This window comes from Ciconia boyciana, chromosome 2, assembly GCF_034638445.1.
Source record: "Ciconia boyciana chromosome 2, ASM3463844v1, whole genome shotgun sequence".
Taxonomy (NCBI): domain Eukaryota; kingdom Metazoa; phylum Chordata; class Aves; order Ciconiiformes; family Ciconiidae; genus Ciconia; species Ciconia boyciana.
In genome coordinates, this window is record NC_132935.1 from 52876247 (window position 1) to 52895383 (window position 19137).

Below are 19137 nucleotides of genomic sequence, written 5' to 3' on the forward strand. Positions count from 1 at the left end.
TGGGGTATTTGCATAAGGAATTAGCTTCCAAGAATTACATATGAATTACGGTCACTGTCACTTGCTATTGTAACTTCACAGTAACTGATCAGGTGTTAAGTACCTGCTTACCTAATTGCTTCTGAAACTACCTTGGCCCTTCTTTAAGCATCAGGTAAATTGAGGATTTACTAACAAAAGAAAGGTGCTACTATTGTGTTTCCCACAGCTTGCATAAAATGCTACTCCACAAATTAGAAATAGCCTCTTTTCAAGCCACAGCAAATAAGTGGTTCAGAACAGCTTCTTGTATTATTTTGTTGCGTATTTGAGGTACCTGTATGAAAACAAAGACCTTATTTTCACAGAACAAGTAAGTTAGTTACAACAGTTCGTGCTGAGCAGAAAAAAAAAAACAAACCTGAAAATAAGTGAATCCCCCAAATACCATTATTCTTGAAGTCTTTACGAAGTCTTTACTTTTATGACTAATAGTAAGGACCAATGGCAAATGCATTTGCTGTTTCCAATGGGCTCACAGGAGAGTTAAGCGATCTAATATTATGGCCAGCTAAGAAGGAACACCCAACAAACTGTCACTTGAGAGGCACTCATTTTTTTAACTGATGAATAAAGGCATTAAGATCTACTTTCTGCACCCATGTGACTGACAACTCAGCCATCTGACTAAAAGAACAAGTCACCACAGAAAATAATACGATGGTTATGGCATAAATCCTGAATTCAGGAGAAGCAAACAACACAAATACCTTAAAAGGGAAAACTCTTTCACCCCATCTGTGCTAAAAGGCAGGAGAGGGGTTTGACAGCTAGAAGAGCTATGAACTGCAGGTTCTAGTACCAAGATTTTGCTCTTGGATAAGCAATTAAATACATGCTTAGTTTAAAGCATCCAAACACTTACAGTGACTTCAATTATTCTATCAGTGTTATTTAACATTTTCCTAATGTTATTTATCTTTGTAATTAAATAACTAAGACAAGGGATGTAAACAATGGCAGTGATCCTGTCTTACATCTCTGGGAGGGCATATTCATGAGATGAAAGATGAGCTATCAGATTAATATCTTGCTGAGACACAGTCTGCAGCATGAATGTTTGGGAACCTGGGTGTTTTAAACACTTAGGTAAAACTGTCCTAACACATCATTAGCAGTATTTTTAAAAATGTATTTTCCCTTCCTTTTCCAGACACAAAACCACTGCTCTCTTAAATTAGCTCCTTGAGAACAACGTTGAAGACTGAGACAGAATTTGTAAATTCAGAATGGTAAACTTGACAAAGGCTAATGAACAATCCTAAAATTCTGTGGATGTAACATAGGAAACTTTATTCTAGGGTGCTCTGATCATAAAAGACTTCTAGATAAAAATCAAAACACAGAACTGTCCCTGGAAGGTCATCTTTCCCCAGGACATACTAAAAAGCATAATATTACATATATACATGAGCATATAATTACATGTATTATGTAACTATAGCATAACTAGGCATAACCTTGTGACATGCAATATGCAGCCACAGCACAGAGGTCTGCATTGCAGTGAGCGCTTGACAGCCAAGCACCTCCTTGCAGTGCCATGTCGGGCAGGGCAGCCTTATGAAGCAATCCTGAGCAGAGGCGGCAAAGGCACCGGCGAACATGCAACAGTTGGCACGTGGATGAAAGGTCACCTCTCCAAGTAAAGACATGGACATTTAATTGGAAACTAACAACTAACATTTCTGTCTGGGTGTGCAAGGGCAACCAGGGATCACCAGAACGTGTGAGTGAGACTGAGAAAGATCTCTTGATGTCATATAAAAAGCTCTTTCACAGTCGAATGAATGGTGGCCTTGGAGCCAGCTAAGGTTTTGAGCCCTACTCCTGCCACTGGGAGGCTGGTCCAGAACCGTGTCACCAATAGTTAAAGAATCCTAAACCTTTAACCTGAATGCATTCACAACCATTTATGCATCCATTACACTTCCGCAGGCCCCTGTTGGCGTGACCGGCTCTTCTCCCTCCTTAGTGTTTTATCCTTGATATATTTAGAAGGTGTAAGCATACACCATCTCAGCTTTTGTCCTGGTAGGCAAAGAGCCTCGTCAGATAGAACTCCTTCCTCTTACCATCCTATTGGTTCTCCTCTGCATTCTGCCCAGTTTATTTTACATTTCTTTAACAGAAGTGATCAGAACTGCTCCTGCTCTCCACAGGAGATTTTGCAGCCTTCACTGATACTTGTCCTCAACTGAGAATACTTTCCTAGGAATACATCGTTTTATACTTTCTCCTCCTCTGCTCCTACCAATTTACAAGCCTCCAAAGGACAGCACACACAATTCTGTGTCAATAACAAATTCTCCCAGAATATTCCCCAGCTTCCCACAGCAGCCAGACTTTCTATTCTTTGTATTACAGGGAACTGGAAGTACATTGTTATGGAGAGTAAACATGCTTATATAAGCTGCATTCAGAAGGGGTAAAGGCAAAAACATCAACATTTGCCACCAATTACCCCCCAAAATGTCAAAGGATTACCAGTCACTAGTGCTTACTTCTATCACTGCATATAACCATACACTATAAGAAGGTACAAAATCATTCTACAAATTACAACTTTTTATGACCTCTGCACAAGGAAGCCCATAATTCAGGAAGACACTGAATAAAATGTCAAGAACGGGTTTTTGACCTGGTGGGAAGGGTTGTTTGTTTCCAAGGGTTTGAGGGGGATGGGAGCTCTTTTTAAGAGAAGCATATCTAATACATATGAATAGATCTTCTTTCTTTAAGGAATTTAAATCTTTAGAATAGCACAATTGTGAGATAAGATGAATCAGCTACATCAAGTTTACTTGGTCCAACAGGTATATTCATAATAATCTGACCCTTTCTTTAACATATTTAAAAACAAACAAAAATAGTACTGTCAACAACTTTGCTTATCTAGAACAACAATCAGGACAGCTCAGAGTAAACTAGCAATGGCCAGCAGGCAGGTGGCAAAAATGAAACAGACAAGCTTCCAGTACTATCCCTCTTATCCCCTTGGCAGCAGAAGGAACACCAAGTCTCTTCTCCATTTTCTCTCTCCAAACTCTTCCTTCTGCCCATGGAAGCAACTAAATCCAGCTTTGCCAATGTTTCTGAGAATAATTAGGGATAGACTGAGAATCAGCCATACTGATGCTGACTTATGCAACTTCTTTGAGGACAGTAAACCAATGACGACCAAAGAAAATAAGGGGCTTTCAGAAACTAATAAAGTGCCACAGCAAGTCTTAAACCCTGCTTTCAAATAATACATTACATTTTATGTCCTGAAACAAGTCCTCTTATTCCGTATTTTCTCAGATTTAAGGCTTTTGACTATAAACTGTATTTCCAGACTTTCTAGCTCAAGAGTTTCTAACTGTAGAGACTATGCATTATACTGAGAATTAGTTGTAAAGATCACACATGTAAAAGAATGGACACCAACCATCAGTAGTGCAAGACCCTTCCGGGGCAGGTTTTTGTGAATACGGGATTGGTGGACTACTTGAATCTGACATGTCTTCATCCTCCTCTTCATCTTCCATTTCATTAACAGTTTGGTTTGTAGAAAAGTCCAGGTTTCCATTTTGTGAATAGCGGTGTACTAACTCTTTATCCAACTCTTCTACCTTTGGCTTCACATCTGAGCAAGAATAAAAAATAAAATAAACTTTTCATCAGTACTTGCATTTATCCCCTTTTAAAATAATCAGCACGCCATTCTTTCTCCTTACTGAGGCCCAAGATTCAGATTTTGTGTCACACAATGAACTGCTGTGTGGCTTTTTGGGTTTTTTTAATGAAACATATCCCACCCTTTTCTCACACAGAAAAACAACAATTGAAATGTGCCATACTTTCATGGTTACCTTCCGGCAAGAAAGGAGGCTGGTCAGGATCCAGGTACAGCTGTGAGAAGATTGGACGTGGGACAACGCTGCTACATCTCAGAGAAGCTTCTATAGAGTTATGAAGAGCTTCTTCAAAACGGGCAGATTTTAGTTGCCCTGCATATGAATTCCCCATGATCTAAAAACACAAAGAAAACATCTGATAAGGGGGTGGTAAAATGCATATGCAGACCATTTACAAATTAAGAGTGAGGTCTGCTTAACGTTCACCATGACAGTGATATAAACTTAGCAAGAAAGTATGCTATGAAAATAACACCTCTAACTAGTACTACACGTTCACATTTCTCTCTCAGTCTGGTAGACTGTGTCCTCTTCTTTCAATAACAGCTTTTAGCACATTTCCAACATACTGCTTTGTGTCTTCTGCATACATGGCCTCTCAACAGCCTCAAGAACCTGCCTGGTGTAGAATTTAATGAAGAGTAGATAAAATCATTATCACTGTATTTTTTAGGATTTTCAGAGTAGACTACAGAAGGGTACCTAACAGAAAATTAAAAATGTCAAGTCTGGCTTCATCACTGGTTGTCTAACTGTGTTAACGTAATTTTACTTGTCAGTATGCCATCATTTGCAGAGAAATAATACATAGAGACATCCAATAACTTGAATTTTTGCTCTTGCTAATACGAACTGAAATTATCTGGAAGGTCAGTTCTCTGTCTTTTCAGGGTCTTCACCTCTTATCTTCAATGTAACACTATGATTTACATGTAGTCTGATCCATATAATTCAAATTGTCTAATCATCCTATTACAACAGAAGATGTAAGTAAAAAAGAAATAAATAACATCCAAACCATACACAGCAAATGCTGTGGAAAGTTTTTATTTTAAACTATGCTTTACACCACTATAGTGATAACAATCATTTAAATATCTGCTTTGACAATTAACATTTATAACAATGAAGAATTTATGAACTTCATGAAATATTCAAGCACAGACCATTACTTCTCCTTGGGTGACATTATACAGCCCACAGCCTGTTATATTTGTGCCGCCCGCATTAGGATACAGACTCTCAAATGTAAACATTTAGTAGCAGGATGGCCATGGAAGTTTTACAATACGCTGAGGAAGACTCACGGAAACATGACATTTTCACTTTGCTGGATCATTATACCATATTTCATTTGTTCCAAAAAACCAGCAATCTAACATTTTCCAATATTCTGAATGCAAGACTGCATTTTTCAGAGAATTTTATTTCAACAGAGATAACTTTTCCCCAGTTAAATCAACAGATAGAAAAGTACAAAACCTTATAACGTTATCTTTGTACTTCCCTTCACTAGATGTCACCTAGCCCTATGACCAGGAAGAGACCTTGGCCAAGAATATAAGTTGGCATTTAGAAAACCTACAGTTCCACTCCTGCTTTATCACTGAGTTGCTCAGGGTCCTCAGGGCCACCTGTAAAAGAGCAATAATGATGACAGCCACTTAAAGCAGCATTTGAGATCTGCTGGTGTAGACTAATATCTAAGCACTAAATATGACTATAATACTGGAATACATAGGCATGAAGCTTAACTAATTACTCACCTCTAACCTGGGAGAGAGGCTCAGTTCTAGATTCACTTAGAGACTTTATAAAACTTTCGGCAAAGAATTCTACATCTGTGACTTAAACCTGCTTTTACTAAATTTTGGAGCAACAGCATTTCCCTACCCCAACCAGAGACAATATAGAGATGAACGCAATTTCTGAATGTTACACATTCAGGTATTTCAGCAATAAAATATTTAAGATGAGTATATTTTCTTTTTCATTCTGTAAGTTTTCATTAAATTTGGAATCGCAGGGAGTGTGTGCAAACACGCAACTATAAAGTGAATTAGGGAAAAAGTGACGCTGAAGCATGATTAAGGTGCAGTACGCAAAATCCTGTCAGATGTCTTTGAACAAAGAATGGACGAAAAACAGCTAAGTGACTGAAATCCTGGTTTTACTGAAATCAGTGATGATACTTCCATAAGTATCAGTGAAATCATGACAAACTACTATATCATTAAATTGCATACCATAAAATTTCATTTCTGTGCTGTGGAATTTTATGTCAGGTACAATGTGCTTAAGGTAGGATTTCAGGAATGTATTCAAATGAAAAGACTTTAGTTAAAATACCATAATAAAAATGAATCAATCTTTAAGAATCAGAAAATTTGCAATTCCCACAGCACATCGTCTGCCTGAAGTCGGCTCATCCTCCGTGTTTTCTACAATCTGTATGTTGCATACAATCTATACCAACTATTTTCATTTTGATGGGAAACTATTAATAAAATATAGTACGCACACAGCAAAAATGCTGGCCAGCCAAGCCTATTTAATTTGCCTCCCTGGAATCTATACAAAGAGACTTGCTTGTGGACGGCGATTGCCGTGGATTTACCTGAGAAGGTTGGTTAACATTACTGGAGGACATTTCTAGCTTGCCGAGAGAAAACAAGATTGCAATTGGAAACGCCAAGTAAAGGAAAGCTTAGGAACCGCAACTTGTGTGAGCACCGGTCTCTGCAGCATGGAAGCGGAGCAGGAGGAAGGCTCATCGGGGGATGTGTTTGTGCAAGACGGGGCAGGCGGAGGTACCAGAGAGCAGAGTGGGCTGTGGCGGGGGAAGCTGGGAGCCCCGGAGACCAGCACCAGGGAGCCAGCACTGGGCAGCTGATTTCCTAACACCGCCCGAGGCCATTAGGACAGCTGGGCCTCATTTGGAGTTCAAGGGAGCTAAGGGGGGAGAGCAGGGGCGGGAGGAGCAGGAGGCTCTCCCTCTGCAGGGGAGAGGAGCTGGCGAGACCCTCCGACAGCGAGCTGCTGGCCGGTTGTGCCATCCTGATCCAGCCTGCCCAAAAGCCAGGAGCACCAATTCAAGGTATTAATGCCTTAGTGTTTCTGCTTTTGATTCTACCCCTAAACGCCTGGTGCAATTAGAAAGCGCTTCGTTTTCCTCCTCCCAGTGTACATGGGCAGCAGCTCCCAGTGAGGCACCACAGCAGCGGCAGAGGCGGCGGCAGGAGCACAGCGTGCTTTTAACGTCCTCGTATGTGCGGAGGGGAGGTGAGGAGGCAGCAAAGAGACTGGAGGAAAGATAAACTGGTGGAATTTGAAGGGAAGGAAAAAAGAGGACGAAAACATTTCTGTCATTAAGACATGTACCTGCCATATCTGCATTTAAATGTGACCAAAACCAATGATTTAATGTGACTAAATTAATGCTCATTGTTAAAAACAGTTCTCCAAATAATATGTCTGTCTTACATTCCTGTATGAGGCCTTTTGGTGAAAATCAATCAAACAAAAAAAAGCCCTGTTGCTTTCTAGAGTGAAATTAAGGCAAGCGTTCCCTAAAATTCTGCACATCCGATGTAGCATCAGTGAGCTGGGGATGTGGGAAAGATGGTCCCAGGCTGAGCGCAGTTGAGAATATCTGACAGTGTCTGAGAGAAAATGGAGCTGGACTTGACTGAGGAGTTCCTCCCTGATCTCACACGCCTGTTTTTCTCCTGTCAACACTGATACATCAGTGCTCACCCTCACAGCCGCTGTCCTGTATCCAGCCACGCTGCACCGAACTACACCGGAGCCTACTTGGCTGCACTGAGAGGTTTCTAATGGGCAGGAGGTTTGATTTGGGGGTAAATAATTCTGTCCATATCTACATGTGCACTAATTGCAGCTAGTTCATCACAGAGCTGGTTAGATTCCCAGCGACAAGCAATTTGCACATCTGTGATACAGTATTCCATCCCTCACCTTTCTTTTTACCTGCACCACTGGATACCAGTGTAATTCGTAAGTTGCCTACTTCTCTTAGCATCTTTTTGAACTCTGTTTTGGACTGGACTCTGCAGGATGTTAACATGTGCATTACGCAGAGTATATATGTACAGTAAGATTTGCTGCGATACATTTTCCTACCCACCCCTCCCGCCAAGGAAGAAGGTTCAGTTTGACAACAGCCACTCTCCAGGCTTCCCCTCTTTACCTCGCCAACTTTGCCACTCTACTCAGACAGAGAATTTTTATTTCATGTCCTTAAAACTTAGTATAGAGAGACTAGAAGACACAATTAAAGTTGAATTAATTTCAAAATGAAATCTGCAGCAAAACATGAAATAAGAGGAGAATTTCCTAACGTTCAGACCACCTGCACCTCCAGGCTCTTATCACTCTCAGGGTACTTCTCTGCAAAGATCCCGATACTAAGGCATCATGATTGCTACGCAACACATCTCCACTGCTGCTATGCTTCTTCAAAGCAGATTTCCTAAGCCTACTTCAAGTCTTCTTTGTAGTGGCCCATCACTGAACTGGAGGATTAACTGTGAGATTTGCTGGAGTTTGAGAGCTGCCTTACTGACAGAGCGGGAAGGCAGCCCTCACATCTCAGTCTGGGTCCTTACAAAGACACATGAACAAGGCAATCATGAAATTCCACCAACCTGACCACAAGTGAAGAAGTATTAATGCTATAGTTTTTAATAGAAAAGTAAATATGGGCATTCATTATGGAAAACAAAACTACAATTGACTGGAGCTTCCATCAAGGCAGACAGAAATGGAAGTAATATAAAGCAAAATTTCAAAGATGGTTGATTTTAGCACTGCATCACTTAACTGTGTGGTGAAGGACGCAGGGAAATTCTGATGACTCTTTCAACCCCTGAAGCTGAACTTACAAGAAAGTCTTGTCAGTTCAATCAAATAATCTTGTCCTATGCTGTCATCCAGGTTTCAAAAGATCTGTGCAGAAGCATGACACTGGATGTTCAAGAAGAACCAGAGCCCATCTTTTTTATAGCTCCAGAAGACTTGCAGCAAGTACAGTAAACACTACCCACTTCTAGTTAGAGTGGGTCTTCTAGTTAGTATGGTCTTCACATACCAAAAAAAGTAACCTCTGGAAAGTGGATTGTCACCCAACAGCTCTTTGGAGTAGAACTGCACATTGAGTTGAAGGCTCTGCTAGTAAAAATATAATCAGATCATTCAGTACACCAGATACCACATATTTGGCCTCCAGGTGGGTCATGACCCCAGAGACTTTAAAGGAGAGGAACTGAACTGGAGGATGAGGGAGGGGGTGAGTGTTGTTGTTATGGCTTAAAGCAATTTCACAATTACCTGATAGTGAATGATGAATCTGATGCAAACACCCTCCATTAAGTCGGCTCTATCAAGTCCTTACTTTGTGTTTAACCTAATGATGTAATTGTGTTCTCCAAAACACATAATCTGGCTTCTGATCTGGCCTAACCCCACAAGAAAGTTTCTCTTCAAAGGAAAAGAAAGCAAGTTCCTTCACAAAGGCACTGCCAGGCTCAGCACAGTTTCTGTATCTCAGAGGGTTATCTTGGTCAAAGAGACACCAGGCATCTATTTATGCTGTAGAATTGTTTGGGAACTGGTTGTTTCAGGTACAGCTAGCATTTCCTATTATTTACATCATTCTTACTGATGTTCTGGGAGTAGTATTTTTTCCCATTAAAGCATCATTAGGCTGTATCATGAACATGCATACAGCAGAAAGGATGACAATTAATAACAACAATAACAAATACATACACTAATTAGAAGTGTAGACTTCGACTTAAAAGTATATACCCAGCATTAACTGCAGCATTCAGTGGGGAAAGACTTATGTGTGAATCAATACAAGAGTGCAAGGCAGAGTAGTCTCCTTAACAGACCCCTTATCTCACAACCTTTGTAAGATCCGTTTTTTTCCTCCACAGTCCTTTCAAGATCCTGAGATTCTCACCCTGCTTTTGTCTTGGTTAGGGATATTCAAACTCAACTGTAAAAGAGTTTACAATCTTATGTAACAAGTGATAGGCAAATAATTCGTTCACAAAGTCTTTCAGGAAAAATGAATTATTAGTTTGTATTGACTCTGTTTACAGTGGAGTTTCCTTCCATTTTTACTTTTAATTTTATTTTGAAGAAAACATTGATAGCATCCAATACTGTTTAGAATCTAGTCTTTCAGTCTGATGTTGCCACGACTGTGTCAGAGGAATGGGAAATATCAAGAACGCCTATTTTTTTCCTGACAAGGTTCTTCCTCTTATTGCTCAATTAGTATTACCTGTACTTGGAGGAGTGCATCAGATTACCTTGGATTTGGGTAATTCCTTAGATGGAGACAGACAAATGGATACACAAGAGAGCTACATGCAGGATGGTGGAACAGAGCAGCTGTTCCCCCACAGCATGAAACAAAAAGCAAATCACAAATGGTGCTAATATCGACACTGCTATACCCTTACTGCTCCATCCCTTCCACCCTAAGACCATCCCCATAGTCTTCAGACACAGTTCACAAAACAATAAACATACTAAAGGTAAAATTCACACCTGAATTCAGGATGGTGTTAGTAAATTGAACTTATATGCATGAAGCTGTCAACTTCAAATCACCCCCAAATACTGCAAAAATTAAGTCCAAATTGCATTTTTAAAAATTCAGTGATTTGGGAGTTTTCAGCTTCACAGTATAAACCAGCAGTGATGTAACAATGAGTCTGAAAAAGGAAAACCACCAAGAAATAGAAACTGAAACTCAATCTCATCTCTTTTACTTAAAATTTGAAATGTCTCTTCAATTCTTTTTAACAGTATTATTTACCAAGCTGTACACATAAAGAGGAGTTTAAAACTGCAATGAAACATAGAATATATTGTGAAGGGCAGTGTTACAGAAGTCAATGCAAGTTAAGCTCACGTCAAGATTTACAAAATCGTGGTTCAGTAATTTTAAGTTGCAAGCTCAGCACTTGTGTTTATTGCCTAAGATCTTGCATTTTCCTTCATCTTTCAAATGTTCTGATAAAACTCTCCCACAGTCTTTAGATGTAGTAAGCCTGACGTTTTACAATACTGTTTCAGAGTTAAGTCTGTATAGTTAGAATCAAACTACATAAACCTGACAACAATCAGTTCTTCTTATCCCCAAAGTGGAGTTGGAAGTAATTTTGCAAGATTTCTGCACTTGAAGCCTTGTGATGAGAACTGTACAGACCTTGCACTGGCTTTACTTTTCTCCAGGTTATGGCTCCCACTCAGAAAAGAAATGTCGCATTCCAGGTAGGCTGAACTCCTATGGCGCAGCGAGAGGAAAACCAATGCAGTTGGTGCACTGGAGATGCTCAACACATTCCTCTGGTGAAGATCGAGATGATTTAAGGATTAAGCATATGCCAAATCTCATTTGATGCCATTTCCTCAGTAAACAGATGCAACAACCAGATGAAAGAAAACATTGGACCTCACTACTTAATTTATGTGAACTCACCTACAGTGACTACACAATATGCAAAGATTATGGAGGACTAGTTTTTGTGAATAAATGATGCTATGCTAGAAGCATTTAAGGCAATATATGCCTACCCGAATATGGAAAACTACATGAAAAAGTACTATAAAGAGACTTGAACACTAATGGAGCAAAACAGTAGCTGATACCATTTGGTGGGGTACTTGGAGTCAAAGAACATCTTTTGACGTCTGTTGTAAATGCACGGCTAGTTTTCATGTGCAAAGACCGTCTTATGCATGCAAATGCTCATATACAAATAGGCACTATATGTTTTGGCCCCACTTGCATGCACTCATACATTCTTACTGTCTCTTTTACACGCTCATCCACCCACACATATCTGGTCACACAAAACCCTGCCCTCCCCCCCAAGCTTTTGCAAATATACCATTTCCCTAATTATTCCTCCTCTACCTTCCTACTGTGGAAAAATGAACTTAATTAGAAACCATAAATAAACCGTATTTTCTGTTTATAATATTTAAAAAAATATATCCTTTTTAGTTGTCTCCCATTGCATCCCGTGGTGTTTCATGGAAAGGTCAACGATACAGGGTTGTGGACAATGACAGAAAGTGAGATGACAACAAATTTGACCATAAAGGCTATAAAAGAGTAGAAGAGTTAATACAAATTCAGTTGCCAGTAATAAAAAAAAAAAGAAATGCTCAGTACTATATAACCAAGAATGACAAGATTATATAGGGGAGTATAAACTTTACAGGAATAGCCCTATATCCTTCATGATATAGAAGTTTTCAGGAGTTTATTATGTTGATTTAACCTATTCTGACTGCAGGGCTTTTAGAGCCCTTTTAAATGATGTTATGAAATTAGCAGATAAGTTACTGTGAAGGTTTTCTAGGGTTTTTAAAATTAATTAGTAGAAGGTGGAGCAAATCCTTTTATGCTACTGGGATCTTTCACAATGTACATAAGGAATGGAACATTAGTATGCACCTTCAACAGAAGAGGTACATTTTCTCTTTTCTTTCAACAGAAAAACTTTCCAGTGGGGGGAAAAAAAAAAAAAAAAGGCTTATCACCCTACAAACCTAGCTTTTCATTTTGAAGTTTTGGTAATGTTAAAAGACTTCATTATTTTAAAAGGAGTATGTGCTCACACTTGGATGCTCACACACTCATTGCAGAGGCAGCACAAATAAATCACTAAGGAGCACTTTCAAAAATCTCAGCCCGCTTCCTTAAAACAAGCATGCTCATACATAGCTTTCCCCATTTATGTTCTCTCCCCTAAATCAATAAGACTATTAACCACATTATTAATGCCCATGCAATACAACCAAATCAGTAATGGTGCTTAATCCCAGCTCTAGGATCAAGGCATATTTTTGCTGTGTAATTTTGATTTTGAAATTAGTTGCAGACATGAATTATGATTTATTCTCCTAACAACTTAGCATGTTAGCACAGTCAGGCTAGTTACATGTTTGAATCCCTTCAGCTACCAACGCTAATAATACAGCAGATAAAACTAATGTAGTATCTAAGTAATTAATGTAATACCTATTTAAATAACTGTAACTGCATGTAGCATTTTGCTGCTTACTGAAATGTTTTTCCGAGCCCAAATTTGTTCCCCAAATCATGGATTCAAAATCGGTACCTGTTCCCAAACCTAACAGATTTTTATTGAAACTATTATTTTTATATACTTTTCATATACATAAGTCATTCACTGACAATACATATTCTGCTAGTAATACACAGATCTTATTGTAACTTATTAGCTAATAACTACATTTAGTAATTACTAATTAAACTTTTCAGAACTATTAGAGACATAAAATGTATTTATGTAGTTGACAATAATCTATAAAGTAGCTTCTCAGATGCATCAATTAATTTAAAGCTGTGTTTTCAACGGAGATTTAATGTTTACTTCAATGGAACGCTGTCTAATATTACATAATTTTTTAAAAATTATATGTGGACTTCTTTAATTTCCATGACTGGGAAGCTCAGTGAACAGTCTTGTGACATCTTTCTAAATACAAAACACAAGTCCATATTTGTCAGCAATTTTAATGCTGATAACTATCACTAATTGCTTACTTTCATGAATTATGTATTTTTTTTCCCTGAGGGGTTGCTTCTATCCTGAGAAAGTGAAAGGGAAAGTTACCAGTGTTTCAGGAGCACCATATAATGACATAAAAAGGAGCATTAATAATGGCATTTCAACTTGCACTACTTGTGAAAATGAAAGGGATGACGATCTGTTAAGCATATGTGTCCTGGTTACGTAAAAGCTGAGCACTTCACCTACAATCCCAAGCATTCACTGAATGCCTTATCAATAAAGTTTGTGATCAACTCTTCAACACAACTGGACTAATGAAGACCACCGTATGAAGCTAACGATACTAATGTCGTTTCCAGCCATCGAGTTTGCTCAGCCTATTTGTAATTCTTATTCATTTTTTTCCTGCACATCCTCTCTACACCACTTCTCATGATCTGCCTTCAGACCTCAATCCTGTAAGTACGTATTCACCTGCCTGGTGGTGTTTTATTGTCTTCAGTAGAACTGTGGAGTAGGACTGTGCACAATGGCTTAGCAAATAATGTATGTAAATTATTGTAAATCCTTAGGCCACTAGGCTGCAAAAATCTAAGTTTTAAACATCATAGCTTGTGCTATTTATTGTATGCACAAACTACCATTTATATAGGAACTTATGCATACACACTGCTTGACATTTTTAAAGACTGCTAACCAAGATGACACTATTTGACAGAAAAGCAGCACAAAAATTCACTACTACGATACAGAAAATAGAAGCGAAAATGTAATCCATTCTGACACATCTCAACATCAGATTGTACAGTACAAGGATTAAACAGAAAAATGCTTAATAAAAATCATCCTAGGTATCTACATCTGCAGTAAAAGTGTTTTTCCTCATGCTCATGCCTTTTTTTTTTTTCCTCAGGTGAATGTGCTACTAAATAAGGGAGACACAGAAATTTTTATTGCCAAGCAGTATAAACTAATTGCTATTCATCTTGCAGAGACATTACTTGTTCTGAAAACTCTTAATTCTAACAACATGTACTGACACTACTAAAAAAATATCTTTCTGAGTAATAGGCATAATGGTAATACAGTTTACATTGGCTCTTAAAACTTTCCAGAGATGACCCAATTCTTCAGGAACACCCACTCAGTATTTTCTTTTTCCACAGTATTCATCTTATCTGATGCATGTTCTGGTTTGTGACAGCTATAACAGACTAAAAATGAAGCACTGGAGTAGGACTTCGTAAACTTCAACCTTTCTTTTGCTGTTAGCAATCCTTTTTTCCCCCCCTGAAGCTGGTGGAGTTGGAGACGTAGCATGGTAGTTCTTCAAATATGCAACCTGAAAGTAATTTCAGGGTTACCACCTCGAAAAAGAGACAGTCTCTGCAGCCAGAGCATGCCTATGACACTGTACAAAGGAGAACACCGTGCACCCAAAAGCCTCACATGCGGCATGTCCCACATCTCCTTCCTCTGTAAAGTGCATAATCCTGCCAAAAGCCCCATCAAGTTTTGTTCCTTGCCCTCTACAGGAAGATTATTAAACAAATCTCTAACACAGATTTCTAGATTAAAAAGTAAAATTAAATCAAGGAGTAATGAAGAAAGTCTTAAGTAACCAAACTTGCCTTCAGCAACACACTTGGATAGAAGAAGGTTAGGTGGGTTGTTCGTTCCTCAACTCCTCCAAAAAATGACTGTTTTCCTCCCTAGAGCCCTATCTGAAAATAAGGCAAGTCTGAAAAAGATTTCTTGTTTTTACAAGGCTTGGAAACCATCATCCCTAAAAAGGAGCCACCAAAGGTGGAAACAAGCCCCTCTTCTTCTGCAGAGAGGTTATGTCAAAATGTTTATAAAGTCCTCTCAGAGCACATTCCTGTGCAGGTCTTCTGAAAATACCGTTTTCAAACAGGTCAAAATGATTACATTTCTGCTCATGTGAACTCAGAATATGGTTTAGAAAGGAACAAGCAAATCTCTTCTTATCTGAAGCTCCCATGCAGTCTCTAGATCGAGAGGCATATCTAACATCGTTCTTCTGCAGTCACTTCTAGCCTGTGATGCAGAGACAAAAAAACCCAGAAAAGCCAGCTGCTTTCATGACCATTTCTATGCAAAAAGCAATGCACTGAATGGACAAGAAAACCCTGCATAGGTCAAAACCCTAACCATCAGCTTAAACCCACAAGTAATGTCAAGTTTAATATCGTGTGGACATTTTTTGCAACTTCCCTGCTGCTGGGAAAAAGTGTCTAAATTGCTCAAAGAATTTCTATTTAAAAACCCAATAAATTTCTTGTATTGAATTTTAGTGGAAATGAACTTCAAAGTGCAGAGTACTTTGTAGAGTTCTTCCTTTTCCTTTTACACAACATGTGTTCATCATGTGTCAAAGCTGACTCTACTTTCTCCCCTCCCCAGAATACCACAAATTCTTCTGTAAAATAAACAAAGCTCTGTCCAGAATCTCTGAAATTACCAGAGGCAACCCCTGTTTGAGATCAAAGATGCACATCACTACTGGGCCTTCTGCAACATCCCAGATTTCAGTTAAGATGAAATTTGCAACAAACAGGCAATCGACAGAACAAAACATTAACATCACATCCAGGGATACATCTAAAAAGAAAAGTTTTGACATTCAAGCTACCTTTTCTAGATACTTAGGAATCCCAATGGGTATTTGTGGGATTAATGTCCATTTTTATGATGCCATTTAGGTCTGGCAAAGAAAAACCTTTATCTTTACTTAAGACAGAAATGCAAAAATTCAAAATTACACACTATTAACACTTAACAGGAGAAGAAAACAATTTTCTATTTCTAATGCTTATATTTGTTCTGTAATGCAACTCATCACTCACTACAATAAATTGTGTATGGGGTCTTTATGTCTTGGAAGAAGAAAAAATGGTAATAAAATACATTATTTTTTGGAGACATTAGATGTACTTCTTTACTTATTTTTCTCCCCAAAGGAAAAGTCTTAATGATGTTTACAGGCTGGACTTAATTTACCTGCAGCATAAACATGCTAGCAGAGGCAATCTTGATTCCAAAAGCTGCTATTATGGTTTAGTGAGTCAGTAACACAAAATTCACAGGTTCTATGCATTCTTGAAGGCATGTATATAAAAATTCCAGTAAATACTGACACTCAAGAAACTAGTCCTCATAATATTTGTCTGTGACTGCTGCCCCAGTAGAATATAAATACCATGTATAAAATTCTCCCTGTGGGCTAAAATCCACTTAAAAAAACCCCACCTGATAAATACTTTATAGATACAGAACAATTTTCTCCAGTAGATGAGAAGAAATCTTAATAATCCATATACTTCAATTTTACATAATTTGAGTAATTAAATTCTAGGGTTACAAACAAAATTAAGCATTATAGCTCAAATATGTATTTCTCTAAGCAGTTTTATTATACAGTTTATTTATATAGCCCTTAATTCTGTATAGATATATGTGTAAAATGTTATATTCATTGTTTACAGGGATAAAGCTGAAAACAGACTCAAACAGACATCTCATTGAGCTCCTACAGCAAATGCTAGTGCAATCCCATTGATAAATAAATCACCTTAATCCTTTCTTCATTCGTTATTGCCTTATTGCAAAAGCATGAAGCTGAAGCCTAGAAAGTCAAAGTTAAGGCCTGACCTTCCATCTCTATCCTATCTGACCGCTCCCTTGTGTACCCCTCAAACACACATGCTATCATTTCCTGATGAGTTTAGAAGGGGTTATCAGGAGAATTTCAAGACGTGTCAGTTTTGTAGCAACCTGAATGCTATACAAACATCTTCTGTGTTTAATAGGCGATTTGTATTTTGGTAGGTTTATCCATTCCCAACTTTATTTGTTTAAAGGTGCCTTAACCTTGACATAAATCAATGCTAAGCATCTGTCTAGAGTACTTCTAAAGAGTTTAAAAATTAAGCTCTTTGGAGAGCTATATTTTGCAAGTGCGTTTCTTAAAAAAAAATTACTTGTCAACTTCTTTTCTCATTTTTTTCCCCTTGGAAATTATGCAATTTATTCTTTTTCACTCTTCTTATGGTGTTTCTTTTAAAGATCATGATGAAACACCAGGTTAGTCATTATAAAAATGCCACCACAGCTGGCTCCCGAGTATCTTTTTCTTCCTAATTCGACAATGAGTGTTTGTGTAAGACAGTAGGGCCAAAGAGTCGGAGGCCTCGGGTTGTGTCTTGCAGCAACCCCCCCTTCCAAAGGAAAACAAAAAGCACTGAACCTTTTCTGCCACATGCCCGGTCCTTCCCCCACCAGCTCTCTGGTGAAGACAGCCATTATTACATTTCCTTTCGGGTTATTTACAAGGTCTTGGCTCTGACATTGATTTCTTATCTGTTTCTATGACAAATGTTAAGTGTTAATAAGCTGTTGCTTTAAAGAAAGATAATGCTAAACAAATCATAGGAATTAATTACTCAAAAACTATTCTTTAGGGGTTTTTTGTGAGCATTGAAACAAGAACAGCAAAAATTGCTCAAGACCAGAAAAACCCCACATTTTTTTCAACCAATTAATAAGTGTTAGCAGATTAAAAGAAGTTATAGTTTAAACTAGGCAGTATTCTGATAACCTAAAGCAAATTTGTCAGGGGATATAGAGGAACTGGGCAGGCGCAGCTCTCTAAGGAACAAAGTCTTTTAATTCATACGTGAAGGTTTTTACTTTTTACTTTTTCAAATACTTTGCTCATGGTATAAATTTTAGGATCAAAGGTGAAAGTTCAGAAATCCTTTCAGTTACAGAACCATTAAAGTGATAAACATTTGGGATCCCAAAGTACACTTCTACTCTAACTGTCCTTTCAGACCTGCATTGACTGCACTATAATAGCTGCCAACATTTGGTAAGGATTAGCCTTTCATTTAGACAAAAGCAAGCATTCCTTAGCTAAATCAGCACTTTTTGCCATCAGACTCATAAAACCTTTTCACAACACAGATTTTCAAGAGAATCCTTTAGGGTTTTAGGATGCTGCTCCTTTTACTAAGTAACAAAATACACCCCAGGGTGTCTCATTGACCGCACTCAGCTGTCCTTTGACCTCTGCAATTGTTTAGCCTAACTTCAGGGCCACAGAATCTGCCTCCCCCCATCAAAAAGGCTAATGTTGCTTCCTCCTAGCACCTGGCGAAGCAAAATCCTAGAGGTTCCCCCCCTCTTCCAGATTTCTACCATGTTCCAGATGTTGCCGAGCAAAATGTTCCTGCAGACAGGGTTTGGGAACCCGCAAGCGCTGCTCAGAACCTGGGCTGTGGCCATGACCCCCTTGCTCTGCTCAGAGCTGCCCTTGCCCCAGGGATACAACAGGTCATAAAGCAGGAATAGATCTCCAGCCTTCTGGGTACGCTGGCTATTTAAATGCAACAAGAAACTATGCGAGCCCAATATTGTATACTGAGACAAGCCTCCCCCTTTTAAGAAGTCAGAAAAAAAAGACGTGTGAGAATCTCAGTTGGAAGCACAAATCTATCCCAATCATTACAAAGATCTGCATTCTTCTTCCCATTTGTTTTAAACCCTTTGAGAGGACAAACAAACAAACAAACATCCACCCTCCAAGTGCATAAAACATATATTTAGCTAGTTGCTGAGGCATTTGCAGTGCTTCTAAGTAAAACAGCAGAAGAAAATTGTTACAGCTTCAAAAGAACTGTCATTAAATAATGAAGTTGACCTCATTGTGGGTGTATAAGAAAAAAATGGAAGCACAAACCAGCCCCCTTTGGTGAAGGCTGTTTAATTACATTAAGTGGATTTCAAGATTTTTGAAGAACTTAGACATT

The 19137-nt window shown here is 38.5% G+C and overlaps 1 protein-coding gene across 6 annotated transcripts in view; it reads right to left on the reverse strand.

Moving 5' to 3' along the window:
* The window catches only part of GREB1L (GREB1 like retinoic acid receptor coactivator), a 144951-nt gene that overhangs the window by 63044 nt on the left and 62770 nt on the right, over positions 1-19137 (reverse strand). For 4 of the 6 annotated variants that reach the window (XM_072852649.1, XM_072852648.1, XM_072852654.1 and 1 more), the window contains exons 3-4: positions 3882-4053; positions 3470-3667 (exon numbers count right to left, since the gene is read on the reverse strand). In XM_072852649.1, the coding sequence (XP_072708750.1) occupies positions 3470-3667; positions 3882-4050 (367 nt within the window). In that variant the 5' untranslated portion in view covers positions 4051-4053. The remainder of the gene's footprint in view (positions 1-3469; positions 3668-3881; positions 4054-19137) is intronic. The other 2 variants (XM_072852653.1, XM_072852650.1) reach the window with 1 other exon arrangement.